Source organism: Pichia membranifaciens, assembly GCF_001661235.1.
Source record: "Pichia membranifaciens NRRL Y-2026 unplaced genomic scaffold PICMEscaffold_1, whole genome shotgun sequence".
NCBI lineage: Eukaryota > Fungi > Ascomycota > Pichiomycetes > Pichiales > Pichiaceae > Pichia > Pichia membranifaciens.
The window spans coordinates 2303006-2318741 of NW_017566982.1; the positions used below are offsets into that span (position 1 = coordinate 2303006).

General features: G+C 44.5%; 10 protein-coding genes across 10 annotated transcripts; 8 read left to right on the forward strand and 2 right to left on the reverse strand.

Annotated features, from left to right (window-relative positions):
• Nucleotides 1–1387: 1387 nt before the first annotated feature.
• Nucleotides 1388–2935, forward strand: PICMEDRAFT_70941 (hypothetical protein; the record flags this gene model as incomplete). Its single annotated transcript, XM_019163777.1, has 1 exon — nucleotides 1388–2935. One exon carries the CDS (start codon nucleotides 1388–1390, stop codon nucleotides 2933–2935), a length of 1548 nt encoding a protein of 515 aa, XP_019020508.1.
• Nucleotides 2936–3675: 740 nt separating this feature from the next.
• PICMEDRAFT_70942 (hypothetical protein) lies at nucleotides 3676–5952 on the forward strand (the record flags this gene model as incomplete). Its single annotated transcript, XM_019163778.1, has 1 exon — nucleotides 3676–5952. The coding sequence occupies one exon, from the start codon at nucleotides 3676–3678 to the stop codon at nucleotides 5950–5952; it is 2277 nt and encodes a 758-aa protein (XP_019020509.1).
• A 169-nt stretch (nucleotides 5953–6121) lies between these two features.
• PICMEDRAFT_14861 (hypothetical protein) lies at nucleotides 6122–7771 on the reverse strand. The gene has a single exon (XM_019160569.1). It carries the CDS (start codon nucleotides 7594–7596, stop codon nucleotides 6361–6363), a length of 1236 nt encoding a protein of 411 aa, XP_019020510.1. The 5' UTR covers nucleotides 7597–7771; the 3' UTR covers nucleotides 6122–6360.
• A 120-nt stretch (nucleotides 7772–7891) lies between these two features.
• Nucleotides 7892–9241, forward strand: PICMEDRAFT_14862 (hypothetical protein). Its single transcript, XM_019160571.1, has one exon. It carries the CDS (start codon nucleotides 7931–7933, stop codon nucleotides 8822–8824), a length of 894 nt encoding a protein of 297 aa, XP_019020511.1. The 5' UTR covers nucleotides 7892–7930; the 3' UTR covers nucleotides 8825–9241.
• Nucleotides 9242–9427: 186 nt separating this feature from the next.
• PICMEDRAFT_14863 (hypothetical protein) lies at nucleotides 9428–10878 on the forward strand. Its single transcript, XM_019160572.1, has one exon. It carries the CDS (start codon nucleotides 9545–9547, stop codon nucleotides 10757–10759), a length of 1215 nt encoding a protein of 404 aa, XP_019020512.1. The 5' UTR covers nucleotides 9428–9544; the 3' UTR covers nucleotides 10760–10878.
• A 162-nt stretch (nucleotides 10879–11040) lies between these two features.
• PICMEDRAFT_70946 (hypothetical protein) lies at nucleotides 11041–11574 on the forward strand (the record flags this gene model as incomplete). Its single annotated transcript, XM_019163779.1, has 1 exon — nucleotides 11041–11574. The coding sequence occupies one exon, from the start codon at nucleotides 11041–11043 to the stop codon at nucleotides 11572–11574; it is 534 nt and encodes a 177-aa protein (XP_019020513.1).
• A 231-nt stretch (nucleotides 11575–11805) lies between these two features.
• Nucleotides 11806–12453, forward strand: PICMEDRAFT_29699 (hypothetical protein; the record flags this gene model as incomplete). Its single annotated transcript, XM_019162605.1, has 1 exon — nucleotides 11806–12453. The coding sequence occupies one exon, from the start codon at nucleotides 11806–11808 to the stop codon at nucleotides 12451–12453; it is 648 nt and encodes a 215-aa protein (XP_019020514.1).
• A 679-nt stretch (nucleotides 12454–13132) lies between these two features.
• PICMEDRAFT_57446 (hypothetical protein) lies at nucleotides 13133–14020 on the forward strand (the record flags this gene model as incomplete). The annotated part of the gene is made up of 1 exon (XM_019163239.1): nucleotides 13133–14020. One exon carries the CDS (start codon nucleotides 13133–13135, stop codon nucleotides 14018–14020), a length of 888 nt encoding a protein of 295 aa, XP_019020515.1.
• Nucleotides 14021–14116: 96 nt separating this feature from the next.
• On the reverse strand, nucleotides 14117–14902 carry PICMEDRAFT_70949 (hypothetical protein; the record flags this gene model as incomplete). Its single annotated transcript, XM_019163780.1, has 1 exon — nucleotides 14117–14902. The coding sequence occupies one exon, from the start codon at nucleotides 14900–14902 to the stop codon at nucleotides 14117–14119; it is 786 nt and encodes a 261-aa protein (XP_019020516.1).
• Nucleotides 14903–15054: 152 nt separating this feature from the next.
• Nucleotides 15055–15690, forward strand: PICMEDRAFT_9877 (hypothetical protein; the record flags this gene model as incomplete). Its single annotated transcript, XM_019165138.1, has 2 exons — nucleotides 15055–15145; nucleotides 15215–15690. 2 exons carry the CDS (start codon nucleotides 15055–15057, stop codon nucleotides 15688–15690), a joined length of 567 nt encoding a protein of 188 aa, XP_019020517.1.
• Between the last annotated feature and the right edge of the window lie 46 nt (nucleotides 15691–15736).

A 15736-nucleotide genomic window follows, 5' to 3' on the forward strand; every position in this document is an offset into this window, starting at 1 on the left:
ACTGCTGCAGCCACCTAGCTCCCATGAACAGTCTTTTTCGTTGAAAAAAGAAGTTCCTTTACCCGCCGAGGGGACCGAACACGTCAGCGAAAAGTCCCATCGTTCATCGAATACATGGCGAGTCTGTTTTGCTTAATATGTACGCTGGTCACTTTTTCATCGTGAGCAAGATTTTCGCCTGTACCTGATCGGTGGTCGCTGAAGAAGAGTTTTTCGACAGCCTTTTCGATTCTATCGGACATACTACAGCGCCGGAGAAAGCAGAGCCTATAGCAGCGGAGCAATACTCCGCTAGTCATGACGCCACTTCTTTCCTGTATGAGTTACTACACGGTTTCGTTAGCGTTGTGGCTAGATCCAACTCCACCGATGACACGGCATTACCTGCCCGTATAATGTTCTCGGACGACACCGCACCAAATCGGCAACATGCTTTTACGGGCGTGTTCTCCCCATGTCAAAACCGTGCATGCGAACCTGCCAGCTGCCTCATCCGTCCCTGAAAAAAAACGGTTGTAACGTCTAGACAGAATGACAATAAGGGATGACGTGACAACACTGCTGGAGGGTTTTTTTCCTCACCCTCGGGTCGAGAAACTCCACCACGGCAATACGCGGCCCTGCTGCGCCACAGAAACGCGGCTAATCGAGGCTAATCGAGGCTATCCCAGGTCCTCGCACCGAGGCTTGCCTTTTCTTGCCGATGCCCTTCTCTATCCGAAATTGGCCTCTCTGTTGGTGATGAGGTTTAAATAGAAGACTGTCCCCAACTTGAAGGGTGGCTTCTGAGCTGTCCCCTAGCTCGGTCTTTCCCACACATGTTTTTGCTCCTGGTTATCGTTCGAGTTATGTTGTTCTCCTGCAAATGTGCTGCTCTTATACGGATTTAGCCAAGTCTATAGCACAGGATCCACTGTGCAGATGGATCGCCATTTTCTTAGCCTGCATTAAGCTGGACTAGATTCTTGACGCGGGTGACTCAAAGTTTCCTGTCGCCGACATATCTTTAGCCTTTCCAGTTGCTTTGTCGAAGGAGTGTTGTTGATGTTTGGTTTTGCCCTCCATCAACAAGAAACCCTGAAAACGATGACTGCGGGTCGATCGTCTCCGGTAACGGCGTTGCGCATACAATCCTCCGGTTCCGGTGGCTGAAGGGAAAAAAATTGCGCCGCTGAATCCCCGCAGTAATTAAATTTGTGTGTGCACCGAGGCCGGCCAAGTGGAAATCAGTCATCGTTCGGTGCTGTTCAGTGCTGTTAGGTGCTGCCCTTTACGACTTAAATTTGAGCCTTTTCTATTCGTAGTTCTCATTTCCCTGTTCCTAGCCCTATTGCACTAGCACTTTCGTGGAGTCTTCAATACTGTTTATCGGCGAGGACGCATTATCATGAGTGGAAAACCTAGTATCGATCATGAGTCGACAAAGGAGCGTATAATCACCGACTCCAGATCTGAGGATTCGGAGCAGCAGAAATACAGCAGTGACAACGATTTACTGCTCTCTCTGAAGGAGAAGAATGAAAAGGTGTCCCAACTTGCAGAGGAGTATAACATAAACCACAAGAAGTTGATGTGGAAAATCGACTTGTGTGTTGTTCCTCCTTTCTGCTTGTTATACTTCCTTGCGTTCTTGGATAGAGTCAACATCTCAAATGCCAAGGTTTACGGAATGGAGCGTTCGTTGGACTTGTCGAGTAACCAGTTTTCGGCCGCTCTTACTGTCTTTTTTGTTCCTTACATTATTTTTGAGATCCTTTCCAACTACGTCTTGAAGATTGTCAAACCACACTTGTGGTTGAGTTGCATGATTCTCTTGTTTGGTGTTGTGACAATTTGCATGGCCTATTCAAGAAACTACGGCGGTTTGATTGTCTGTAGATTGTTTTTGGGTATCTTCGAAGCTGGTTCTTTCCCGTCAATCTTCTACATCATGGCAAACTTTTACTCGTCCGCGGAATCCCAAAGAAGGTTCTCTTTCTTTTTCAGTTGCACTTGTCTAGCAGGTGGTTGTGCAGGTGCCTTGGCATACAGAATCCATGACTTGAATGGAAAGTACGGGTTGGAATCATGGCAATGGATTTACATAATTGAAGGAGCATTCACAGCTGGTTTGGCACTTGTCTTATACTTTGTTGTTCCAGATTTTCCTGAAGAGTGCAGATTCTTGAAGACACACGAGAAGAGCTTTTTGAAAAAGAAGTTGGAGATTTATTCCGGTAACTCAGGTTACGAAATCAAACAAACATGGAAAGATGTTGGTAAGGTTTTCAAAGACCCTATAATTTACATTTGCGCAGTATGTTACTTCTGTTTCATTGTCCCTGCCTACTCATATGCATTCTTTGCGCCTACAGTTATTGGAGAGCTCGGCTACACAGCAATGGAAGCTCAAAGACATTCCATCTACCCATGGCTTGCATCCATGGGTTTCAGTATTATCATAGCATTCGTGTCAGACTACTTCTACTCCAGGCTCCCGTTTGCAATTTTAGCTACCTTGATATCCATCACCGGGTTTGGTATGTTGATTGGTGCTACCGATCAACCGCTTGTAAAATACGGTGGATGCTTCATGCTTGCTGCCGGGTTATATACCGCCATGCCAATTTTGATCTGCTGGGTTTCCTTGAACTTTTCAGGACACACGAGAAAGAGTGTCGGTACTGCCTTTATTATCGGATTCGGCAATATTGGAGGTATTGTTTCTTCTTTCTTATTCCCAAACCACGAGGCTCCACATTACACAAAGGGCTTGAGTATCGGCTTGGCCTTTACGGTTTTCGCTCTTATCATGCTTCTGGTTTACTGCTCTTTCCTAGCTTACAGAAACAAGAGGAAGCAGCGCCAAGAATATAAAAATGAGTGGGATAGCCTTGACTCAAGAGAACAAATCATGAGAGGAGATTTGAACCCCGACATCAAATACCTTTACTAGTATGATTACTTCATTCATTTACTTTTAATGCTGTTTTTATAAACATTTATGATATGTAGAGTCCGCAATAGTGACATTAATAGAGTTTCGCTCATAAGCGATTTGCCAGATTAAATCAACTTAATCTGTTTGGAGCGTCTCAAGATCAAATTTGAGAACGGTCTACCATATTTTTGAAAATTTCATAGTAGTAAGGGGTACTCATTTTGCGGAACCAGAAAGGAACATGAGAAATGGATGGTTAACAGTTACTGAATTCAAATTTGCAGTTACAACAAGCACCTTAATGCTGCGGGGGTGTTTGCCTGAATGTACGGATGTTGGTAAGGGAGCTGCTATCATGGACTTTTTCTTCACATCCATGAAATTTTAGAGTCACGTGACACAAGTCTTTTCTCAAACTATCGAAAGTGTTTACAGTTACCCCTTTACGGTAATCGTCAAAAAGCCAGCACTTACACCTGCATTTTATCCTCTTTGGGTCAAAATGCGTGCATGTAAGTGATTGTATCGGAAAAGATATGCTTTAAGCACTGAACCTTATATCGTCTAGTAGGTGATGTAAATTTTAAGCGGCTTCGGTGCACCTGTCCACGCTGTCATCTGTTAGCGGAAGTCAAAGAAAGTTTCTTCTGACTTCGTGCTACAAGCTGTTTATCTTCACACAGGTTGAAGGGGTGGAAGACATTGAGTTAACACATCCCCACACTGTTGAAACTGAACACACTGTTTCAATAGCGATGTTGCAGCTACCCATAAAAACTAGAGCAACATATAGCTGGGGAGGAAACAAGAAAACGAATGAACTAGGTTTCATGGAGGGTGATGTGATCGAAATCTTGAAAGTAGTTAATGACAGCCTATATTTCGGTGAATCACAAAGAACTAAATTGAGAGGATTTTTTCCTGCAAAGTATGTTGCATGCAATGTGCCGAATGAAAACCAGACCTCCCCTTCGGCACCAAGCACCCCTGTATCTGCAAATAGTTCTAAGAACAACAGTTTTAATTCTTTGTTCACTCTGAAGAAGAAAGACAAGTCATCAAGCTCAACCTTAAACACAGATATATTGAATAGTTCGTTTCAAGAAAAAAACCTTTCGGTGGTGGCGTCACCTTCTTCCCCGAAAAATTCCGAACAGAAACAAGCAAAGAAATTTACTTCATCTTACGTCCAACAGCTATTAGATGCTTCAACGTTGAGTACAGAGACAGGATCATCCTCTGCATTTGGCCATTCCGACTTCAGTGCCACATCTGCCGGATCCTACATGCGTCACAAAGAAAGGGAAGAATATGAGTCTAAGTTGCAAAGTATGGCTCACTCTACTCATACTTCAATTGCTACTCGAAAGGCCTTGGACGAAATCATTGAAAAAAACGAAAAAAGAAAGCAACCAAAATTACTAAGAGATTTGCTAGGATCCAGAAATGATACTGGTCCAAGTTTTGATGATCGCATATATCTAATGTCAGTAGAGAAAATGAGTCAAATGGAGCTAGATGAAGGCTTACCTTACGGATATCAAAGCTTCCCTTCAAAAAGATTTGCAGAGCCAATATCTGACATGGAACGAACAAGGACAGTCTCAGGACATGAAAGGGCAAAAAGGGCTAAAAGAATATTAGACGAAGAGCCGGAACTTATTCTCAAACCTCAAGAGACTATATCTCATGTCAATTTCGAGGAAACTGACACCTCATCACGGAGTTGTAGCTACAGCCTCGACTCTGAAGGCTTGGAAAAAGTGGACCACTTCATGTCCCAACAAGAACATAATCCGTTTGACACACCTCAAAAATTCACTATAGATACGATATTGCGCAAGTTCAAAACTGAATTAGAAGTGTCTCGGGCAATATATACGTACTTAACGCAAAGTTTCAAACTAATAAAAAGGAAAGATGAGAAAGTTAGTACAAAGAGAATGTTCGGATCTGAGAAAATATCCGAAATCATGCATACCTGTTTATGTACCCCACATCAGTTGGCTTGGCTTTTTTACATCATGGCAGATACAGCTGGATTAGAAGTAGAGATTGTTCTTGGTTATCTGAAACATCCGTTTGCACTCAACGATGTCGTAACCAATTCAAAGAAAAGACTCATTATTAATCATTCTTGGATTAGTATCAAAATTGATGGCGCCTATCGTTTCATTGATGTTATTTTGGGAAACCCAACCAATGACTTTTCCGTTAACTATCCTGAAATTTGGGATAATAATATGACGTGGAGATTTTACTTTTTAGCTAGGCCGTTTCATTTGATCCACACTCACAGTCCACGTTATATCGACCAGCAACATATTGTGCCTCCAATCGATGTTGTTGCTCAACTTTCTCTTCCACCTCTATACCCTAGTGCAATAGCATCGGGTGTTTCATGGTATAAGTATAATACGAGTATGATGCATCTGAGAGATTACGAACTATACGATTTTGCGCTTGAAATTCCACCCGACTATTTGGTCCACGGAAAATTTAAGCCCTACGATAGTGCTTTTGAATGTGTTGATTCTTTCGTTCAAGTTTATCAAAAAAACGATGTAAGGATAGCTCATTTTCAGGGCATAATGTCCAAAGGCTGCCCAGCAGGTTTTGTTTATGTGGTAGGTAAAAATGAATACTCTAAAAAGTGGAATCTACTTTTGAGTATTCCATGTTTTCATCAAGGAAAGTGGAAACCACTTGAATGGATGAAACGGGTTCCTGGCCTGAATGGAGTTGACGTTTATGTCAAAGAACCTAAAATTAACAACCTAAAGTGTGGTGAACAACTTTTCGATATTAAAGTCCATGGAAAAAGCGACTGGATAAGAGAAGTGCAACAGTTTTACGATGGATCGTTGAAACTTGGCTTGTTTCCCCCTAACAAGCAGATAATTGAATTGAATGTAACCAATAACCAGTTTACAGGCGAAATAAATTTGAACAAAGCAGGATATTGGAGGCTGGGTGTTCTTGATGTTAAGTTTATGAGATGGAAAGTTATAGCAGAATGGTCGGTCGCATAGAACATAGGATAGCCAAAGAATTTCTTGACCGGGCACCATCAAATGAAATCTAGCATAACAAACGCAAATGATAATAAAGAAGACAGTATATGTCTGTTTCCACGTACGAAACCTTTATATAGTACGTAGAAAAAATAAAAAATCCTTAATACAACATAAAGAACTATAGAAAAATGCAGCCGTGGTAAAACCTTGGTTGTTTGAAAGCCAAAAATTAAAAAAAAACGAAGAAGTTATGAGATTATGCAAAAGAGAAGAGTAAAAGAAAACCAAAATTAACAAAGTGAAAAAAAATTCTGCAACCAAAGAAAACGAAACAATACCACCATATATGATATATGTACAAAAATGTCATGGCTAAGAAGCCGTGATAAAAAAAACCAAATAAACCATCCAATACCCTGGCCTCTATGGATCTGGGTCGTCTATATTTTCACCCATAGCCTCTCTTATCTCATCCTGAATCAGGTGGTCATAGTTTGGAGGTTGCTCAATTGTGTCCAAAGTCACTTCATCATCTCCTCTTTCGTCATCCGTGAATTCAGCCGGACGAACCATGCCACTGTGAACAACATCCTCAAACTCTGGCAACTCTGAATCTTCAACATCACTGCAATCCAAAAGTACATCATGGTTGAACTTTGTATACAGAGGTGGTGGGACCTCACTTCCTCTTAGCGGAGCTAAAGCCCACTTTTTAACATTGGCTTCGATAAAAACAAAACCCATTTGACCGAAATTAACATCAATACGACATGGATTTATACTTCCTACCGTTGGATAAAGTTGGACACTTCTGGGTAGCTTTACATGTCCTCCGATTTTTGATTCTGATAATTTTTTCCCATTTCTAGTGAAGAAAACAGCTCTAGAATATTTTTTGATTCCAATTCCAACAACGTCTCCCTCCTCCAAAGTTGGGAATATATCATGGCCTGCTTTCAAATCTTCAAGTAAAAAGGGATTATTATGTCTTCTATCACCATTTGAATCATATGCCAAACTATGCAAATAACGACCTGGTAGTACGAATGACGGATAAGGAAATGTGCTCAAGCTCAAAGAAATTAATGTGTTGCCTCTAAACCGCTCCGGTATATCGAATATTTTGAACTCTATGTAATGTACATCTTTTGTGAAAGGGATAGGTAAGTTTGACTGAACCGATATTGGAATGTTTCTATTGTTGAAGGTGATTTCTGTTTTGTTTTCCACAGTGACGGAATGCTGATTATCCGATAAGGTATCTAGGCTCCATGCGTGAACGCCTTTTTCTTTTATCATGTCTTTTTGCCATGGAGCAAGGTCCATCCGTGCAAAACCATTCAACTTGATATATTCTTTTGCTTGAAAATATATCTCCTGCTCATCTGGAGACATGGTTCTCAGTGCAGAGGCGTCATTTTCAATCTCCGTAGCATCATCGTATTGCAAATCCGACTCTTCAGTATCATCCGACAACTCCCCTCCTCTGCTTCCACAACATCTTTGTATCAAAGCAACAGTGAGGAGCATAACAAGCATGAGAAGGAACGATATTGAAATGAGAAGAAACGGCACCAAAGGAGAATCTCCGCCATCGCCTATGTCCTCTGATGGGCCGTACCCGTCGATGACTTGCGATCTTGGATGTACAAAAGGCATCTGTTGTCTTGCGTATACCCTGTTCTCCAACACCCGTCAAATAGTGCTGCGTATGTTGCCTCGTGAGATATAGGTCAGACTTTTCTGCCCAGGTCGAATGAGAAGCAAAGCCTCGGAAGTGATACAGCATCTGTGTCCTGTTGACAAACCCGTTGCTGCCTTTGTTCTCATGATTTTGCGTGCTGCGGACCGATTTTCTTTGCAGCGCCCGCATTGGTGGCTTTCTGTATTTTGGGGTCTCTTTCTTTCTTCGAAGCAGATAGAGAACTAAAAGATAAAGGGGCCCTGTACACGAGGCACGTCCAACGACTTGGATTGCGATACCGTTCAGACTATGAGTGGGATACAGAATTACTCAAAGACGAAAAAATTGGGTGAAGGTACCTATGCCGTGGTTTATTTGGGAACGCAGTTGAGTACAAGCCGAGAGGTGGCAATCAAGGAGATCAAGACGGAAGGGTTCAAAGATGGGCTAGACATGTCTGCCATCCGAGAGGTGAAATATTTACAGGAGTTACGACATGCGAATATCATTGAGTTGGTAGATGTTTTCAGTGACAGCAGACAGAACCTAAATTTGGTTTTAGAGGTTTTGCCAAGCGACTTGGAAAAAGTGTTACGTGACAAGAACACCTTCATTGGTGGTGTTGATATTAAGCGTTGGTTGTTAATGATACTCCGAGGAGTCTACCACTGTCACAGGAACGGGATTTTGCACAGGGATTTGAAGCCGAACAATTTGTTGATGGATCCTTCGGGAAATTTAAAGATTGCTGATTTTGGTTTAGCCCGAAGTTTGGATCAACCGACAGAGAAACTTACTTCTAACGTTGTCACCAGATGGTACCGCGCGCCAGAGCTTCTATTTGGTGCCAGATTATACACTGCTGCCGTCGACGTCTGGGCCATCGGTACGATTTTCGCAGAAATGATGTTGCGGACGCCGTATCTGCCTGGTAGCGACGATGCAAACCAGTTGGCAGTCACCATCCAGGCGTTGGGTACCCCGACAGAAGAGAATTGGCCTGGTGTGAGTCATCTCCCGCTGTATAACAACTTAACCGTTTACCCTGCACCGACGCGGGCGGAATTGAGAAGACGGTTTGTGGCGGCAAGTGAAATGGCGCTTGAGGCTATGGAAGGTATGCTTATTATGAACCCATCAGAGAGATGGACTTGTGAACGTGCCTTGCAGAGTGGCTACTTTCTCGAAGAACCTATCCCTTGATAGGTGTGGAGGTCAGTGCTTGCATGTATTCAAAAAAAGCTAACAGGAGCTTTCTTTCCTGAACAAATAATTCTTTTCTAAACACTGGTATAGTTGGTGTGTTAAACTCTCCTTCGAGGCTTTAAGCAAAAATATTACTGAAACCTCAAGCTCTGTAACCTGCGCTGCATACAAAGAGTATAAGTCCAAGTTATGTCAGTACTCTTCTCACAACTTCACTACATGTAAGTTGTTAGCCTGACAAAATCTTTTCAACATATGAAGTGACTTCAAGTACTTTACATTCAAGAGGTGACTGTAAGGTTCAGGTAGGTTGAAGGAGCTGATCATACCTGAATATTCTAATTAATAAGTGATATAATTTTTGGTCAAATGTGGTTCACTTCACAATGGAGAGTCAAACACAACTCAGCGGCAACACTTTCATAAATTAGACTTACTACAGAGGAAAGACTTTTATATATTTTAAACATTTAAACTACCTTTTGAAGAGTGTTTCCATGTCAGTCAGACGACCCAAGCACTTTCCGCAATATTACGTCAGCATAAGTTTTGGGGCTGTGCGAAGAAAAATTATTTTTTTCATACAAGAAAAATTTCTGAAGTTTTTCAATTTATCTGATATAAGGAAAAGCAGAAGAATTAATCAGCAGTAATTGCTTCATCCCTCCCATCAAAAGTCAAAGAAACCATCGAGTGCACGGAAAGAAAGCAAGAAAAATGGAAACCGTATCATCAGCTTACACATGCAACTCATGCCAAATCCAATTTTCACTTTCTGAGGACCAAAGATCGCATATGAAAGGAGAATGGCACAGATATAACTTGAAGAGAAGAGTGGCACAATTGCCTCCTTTGTCTGAGGAGCTGTTCAACACCAAGGTCACCACCGTCAGTGAACAGAAAAAGGAGGAGATGGAGGCTGATGGCAAAATGGAGAAGTTGGGCAAAGGCATGCAAAACCTCGAACTTAGTACGAAGCAACAGCGCAGAAAGCAACGTGAAGAGTTACTCGAGAAGAAAAGGAAGCTTTTGGAGCTCGCTAAGAATAGGCTAGTCAGTAATGGAGGTAGAGTCAGGATTGGAGAAGATGGAAAAATAGTAGTTGAGAAGAAAGTAGCCACACAGGAAGAGGAGCGTCTCAAGGAAGAGGTTGAAGAAGCTGTTCGTCAGGAAAACGAAAATGTTGTGGATGAGGAGACGTTGATCAAGGAAAAACTTGCGAAGAAGGTGGATGTTCCAGTGACGAAGTGTATTTTTTGCAAAAACGAGGAATTTGAAAACGTTGATGGTACCTACGAGCATTTGTTCAAGAAGCATGGTCTTTACGTTCCAGAAAAGGCATACCTAGTTAACAAGGAAGGACTCCTCTCCTACCTATACGAGAAGATTGGCTACGGTAACGTGTGTTTATCGTGTAGCTTTCAGGGAAGAAACTTTCAGAGTATCATCCAGCACATGTTGAGCAAAAACCATATTAAGATACCGTATGAGGCAGAGGACGAGAAGTTGGAGATCAGTGATTTCTACGACTTCTCCAAAACATACGAGGTGGATGACACCGGTGCAGATGGAAATGAAGAGGAGTGGGAAGACGTTGCGGAAGAAGATTTGGAGAACGACGAGGACATTGACGGCGAAAAGCTTTATGCGTCCGAATACGGGTTGCATTTGCCTAACGGAGTGGTTCTTGGACATCGGTCACTTGTCAAGTACTACAAACAGAACTTGAAACCTGAGAAGGAGTGGACAGAGGCAGAGGGTACAGTGATGGCTGCAGAAACGAGGAACTTTGTAAAGACGATTGATTCGAAGGCGATTGCGCAACAGAAACGGGTGTGGACCAGGGAGGCCAAGAGCAAGGACAGGAACGACAGACGGGCCCAAAAGTTCATCAACTGGCAACCGCATTACAGAGACGAATTGCTACAGTAGGTAAATACTGAGCTGTGCCTATGCAGTATTATATATTTCAGATAACTGAATAAACAAGTGCGTCAAGTGAGTAGTTAGTTTATCCGTAAGTTATGCCCGGAGAAAAAAGGGCCACGCCGGATCTGACGCGTTAAGCGACTCTTTCAGAATCCGCTTTTTTTCCTTCCTGTCAACAATACGGTTCTTCTTTACGTATTGACGATAGTGTTGGACACGATTGCTTCCAGGAGGAAGAAGAGACACCTACCCACACATATTAACTACAGCTGGAGAATCGAGGGATGTACTTTGATTTGGATGACATTCTCGCCGATTCGCAAAAATTTACAGGCTCCTTTGAGGTCGACGTGCACAATGTCGGATGCCTCATCAACTCTAAGGAGAGCGCCAAGATCAGCAAGACAGACAAGCTCGAGTTGCCATTTTGGCTGGTCACGTCGCTGTCGCACATCTTCCTCTCTGAGGACCGATCGCTCTTTTCCGTGGAAAGGCCAGAGTATTTGAGCAAGTTGGCCACGAACTTCTTCAAGGCGTCACCGCTGAACGCAGACCTGTCGGTGGTGTCGCATTTCTACCGGATTGTGGAAAAATGGTGTGACTTCATTGACCAGCCCGAGTTGGTTGACACCGTCTTTGACATGCTCGTTGCCCGTGCGGGACGGATCAACGACTTGTCATTTAACGCGTCAGAGATGCACTCTCGCGAGAACGTTGAGTTTCTCCAGACGCTGGACTCCTTTGAAAAGGACCTTTTCCAGATCTCGTCCGAGTCGTACAATGACTCGCGGAATTGGATGAAGTCTGTTATACACTGAACCAAAAGATAGAGAGACCGTTTATGTGCCAAGAGGAGAGAAGGAGAGCCTCGTTTCTCGATCTTAGCGACAAAAATGATTTTTTTCCTTTTGTGAGGCTTTTGACTTCTTCCCCTGGTAAATTGGCAACTCTACCGGCTGGTTTCCTTTCATCGGCACACCAGCTCACGCTCTGTCGACGCCACCAGAAGATCCACACACACACACAGCAACACCATGTCCGAAACGAGGATGCCGAAGATAGTAGTGCTTATATCAGGGGGCGGAACAAACTTGCAGGCCCTGATCGATGCGTCCACAGGGAGCAGTCCCCGAAAGTTGAACGGCATCATCACACGGGTCTTCTCCTCCTCGGCGAAGGCCTACGGAATCACGAGAGCAGCCAACGCCGGCATCCCCACCACCGTGCACACCCTCAAGTCCTACTACGAAGGCATTCCACGCGAGTCCACGGAGCAGCGCAAAGCTGCCCGGGACCGCTTCGACGCAGACTTGGCTCAGCTGGTTATTGCCGAGAAGCCGGACCTCGTGGTCTGTGCCGGCTGGATGTTGATTCTCTCGCTTGCCTTCCTCAGCCCGTTGAAGACCGTCGGTGTCCCGATCATCAACCTCCACCCGGCACTCCCCGGCGCTTTCGACGGCACACACGCCATCGAGCGGTCCTGGGAGGCTGGCCAGAAGGGCGAGGTCGCTAAAGGCGGCTGCATGGTCCACTATGTGATCGAAGCCGTCGATATGGGGGAACCGCTTCTCGTGAAGGAGTTCCCCGTCGTGCAGGGCGAGTCCGTCGAGACCTGGGAGGCCAAGATCCACGCTCTCGAGCACGTCGCCATTGTGGAGGGCGCCCAGCAGGCCCTCCACAATGCCGGCTTCGCATGAGCTTCCACATACATAGCCCATATAGCGTTATAGAATAAAGCAGAGCAGAGTACAACAAAGCTCAGCTCCGTCTCTACCTATCTTCATCTTCTCCTTCTGTCAGAGCCACCTGGTCCCCGTTGCCCTTTTTCGCAGCACCGCGGCTCGTCCATAACACAAATCCGTTTTGGGTTACCGCCGCCGGCAGCAGCAGCAGGCACAGCACAGAGGACCGGCGTCTCTCCTGGAGGGAACATGAATCGGATCTATCTAGTTTTGCAGAACTTCACCACCTCCTACCAGACGGTGTGAAGACAGCCTCTGCGGCCTGGCCTCCTTTTCTGGATGTGGTGCCCGTCCGCTGGACCAGCAGTACAACACGTCTTGGCGGCAGCTGAGTTTCCGCTTTGGGAAGGCCAGGCGGCCTACCAGACGGGCCGGCGCAATGGCATTGAGCGACCCGTCGCACAACGTCTGACTCTTTCAGGTTCGGGAGTCGGGCACGTTGTCGAAGTTGGACGTGAGGTCTGCAGGCAAACGAAACGGCTTGGCTGCGTCCCCATGTGGTTTTTTTTCGACTTTTTTTTCCACTCTTTCTTCCTCTCTTCTTTCGTTGCTCCGTGGCTTTCCTTCCTGGCTCCTGCACGGCAGCACTGTAGACACAGACCCCCATACCCCACCACCACACTTAACACAAGCCATGTCCGACAGCAAGGAACTTTCCCACCCTATGATCAAGGACGGCTGGTTCGCCGAGATCTCAGACACCATGTGGCCTGGCCAGGCCATGTCGTTGCGTGTCAAGAAGGTGCTCAACGCTGAGCAGACCAAGTACCAGGACCTCCTCGTGTTTGAGTCCACGGACTACGGCAATGTGCTAGTCTTGGACGGCGCCATCCAGGCTACTGAGAGAGACGAGTTTGCCTACCAGGAAATGATTGCTCACTTGGCTCTCAACTCGCATCCAGACCCTAAGAAGGTCTTGGTCATCGGAGGCGGGGACGGTGGTGTCTTGAGAGAAATTCTCAAGCACGACGGCGTCGAAGAGGCTGTCTTGTGCGACATTGACGAGGGAGTCATCCGCAACGCCAAGAAGTACTTGCCAAACATGTCTTCGAGCTTTTCCCACCCTAAGGTGAAGGTCCACATTGGCGACGGCTTCAAGTTTTTGGCCGACTGGAAGAACACCTTCGATGTCATCATCACCGATTCCTCCGACCCAGAGGGCCCTGCTGCTTCCTTGTTTGAGAAGCCTTACTTCGAACTTTTGTCTGACGCTTTAACTGAAAAGGGTGTTATCACTACCCAAGCCGAAAGCATCTGGATCCATCTTGAAATCATCAAAAACTTGAAAACCGCATGCAAGGCTGTTTTTCCTAACGTGGACTATGCATATTGCACCATCCCAACATATCCTTCCGGCCAGATCGGTTTCATGGTCTGCTCGAAAAACAAGGAGGTCAACTTAAAGGCTCCTTTGAGATCGGCAGACCCTGAAACAGAAAAGAAGCTTTACAGATACTACTCAAAGGAAATCCACGAAGCTTCTTTTGTCCTTCCAAACTTCGCCAAATACGCCCTAGAATAATCTTTTGCCAAGCGTCGTGTATATCTTTGTAGATTCTAACTACCTTTTCTTAATTGCCTTAGTTCATTAAAACTACATATTTTATGTCAAATAACATCATCTAACATCTACCTCCATCTCCTCCACCTCCAACATACTCCAGACACTCTCCTTAAGGATGGCCGTCGTTCCTCTTGGGAACTTGTAGTTGTTTTGCTTTTTCTCTCTGGCGTTTGGCGTTTGGTAGTTTCTGTACAGTTGTGCATCCTTGCCGATTTCCATCACACACAAATCGACGTTCGACCCAGAACCCAAATCGTTCCAAATACCAGCCTGGATTGCCTCCGATGCTAATTTCATTGCCTCCTCCTTGCTCATATCCTCTCTCCAGTCCTTCTCCAAAACAGCCATGGCTGCCAATGACCCACTTCCCAAAGACATATAAAATCCAACATCCGTACTACCGTGTGCGTGGATACTGAAAAGTCCAACACCAGATGGGTCAACTCCAGCAACAATCAAGTAGGCTCCGATGTATCCCTGATATTTGAACAAATGCTGCTTCAACATCTGCATCGCAGAAACAACCCTAGATTCCCTCCCTGTGTTCAGAGAATGTAACTCAAGGTTTGATGCAATCAATTGAGTCACCATCTCAGTGTCGGCTGCTGTACCGGCACCGGCACACCAGATCTTTGGTGATAAACGATGTAGTTTCTCACAGTTTTTATCTGCAACTATTGGACCTGCTGTTGCACGGGTATCAGCTGCAATAATTACACCACCTTTAAATTTACAACCCACAATAGTCGTACCTGTGGAGGTGGCCTTTGGTGCCTTGTATCCTGCTTTCGTGATCAAGAACTGGTTTCTCTGGTAGTTATCAAAATTGAGTCCTGCCATTGCGATAATGAATATATGTTATTCTTTCCACTATTTCTGCCCCGTTCAATAGATGGTACTGTCTGAAAATGGAATCTAGTTTCAGCTTTACGTGCAGTAGATAACAAAGCCTAACCTTTTTTGCCACTCGACTGGACCGAAAATACGTAGAGATGTGTTTGGCCCTCCTCGTCTTTTTTCCCCGAAGTGTGCGAGAGCGTTTTTCTGAACATGAATGTGCTAACTGGCCTTCACGGCCTGCTAGTAAGTCTTCTTCAGCAGGGAAATTTGTTATAGAGTTTAAGTTTCATCAACTACATACCCTTGCTGCAGGTGTATCAAAAACTAACATCAGCCAAAAGGAGATGGGTATTTGCTTGTCATGTTTGAGGCCAAAGCAAACTGTTCAGGAAGATGAAAATGCATCGTTGCTTTCCGACGATAAGGCTAAAGCAGTGGAAGACGAATTATTGACAGAGTTGAGAAATAAACAGTTGAATGCTATTTTAAACAGCACTAACGATCACTTGATAGACATATCTACTTTTAAATCTATGTCAAACTACGGTTCTCAGCACACTGATCCAAACAATAACGGCGAGGGTGAAGACACTAATTCTCAGATACAGCAAGAAGAAAACGACGTGTTCAAGGTCATTCCCATCTCACAGTCACAAATACAGGATGAAATGGATCAGCAATACAATAATTGGATTTCACAATTAGGGGAAAGTACAGTGCGTAAATACATGGAAGTCAAAGAGAACCCGGTTGACAAAAATAGGAAATACAGTGTTGACTTGGTATAGTCCTTTATTTTTCTTTCCACATTTTCTCCTTTCGTCTTTTTTTTTC

Bases quoted from the DNA above. Each gene is read 5' to 3' on its own strand.
- PICMEDRAFT_14861 (XM_019160569.1), bottom strand. From the start codon at position 7,596: ATGCCTTTTGTACATCCAAGATCGCAAGTCATCGACGGGTACGGCCCA.
- PICMEDRAFT_14862 (XM_019160571.1), top strand. From the start codon at position 7,931: ATGAGTGGGATACAGAATTACTCAAAGACGAAAAAATTGGGTGAAGGT.
- PICMEDRAFT_14863 (XM_019160572.1), top strand. From the start codon at position 9,545: ATGGAAACCGTATCATCAGCTTACACATGCAACTCATGCCAAATCCAA.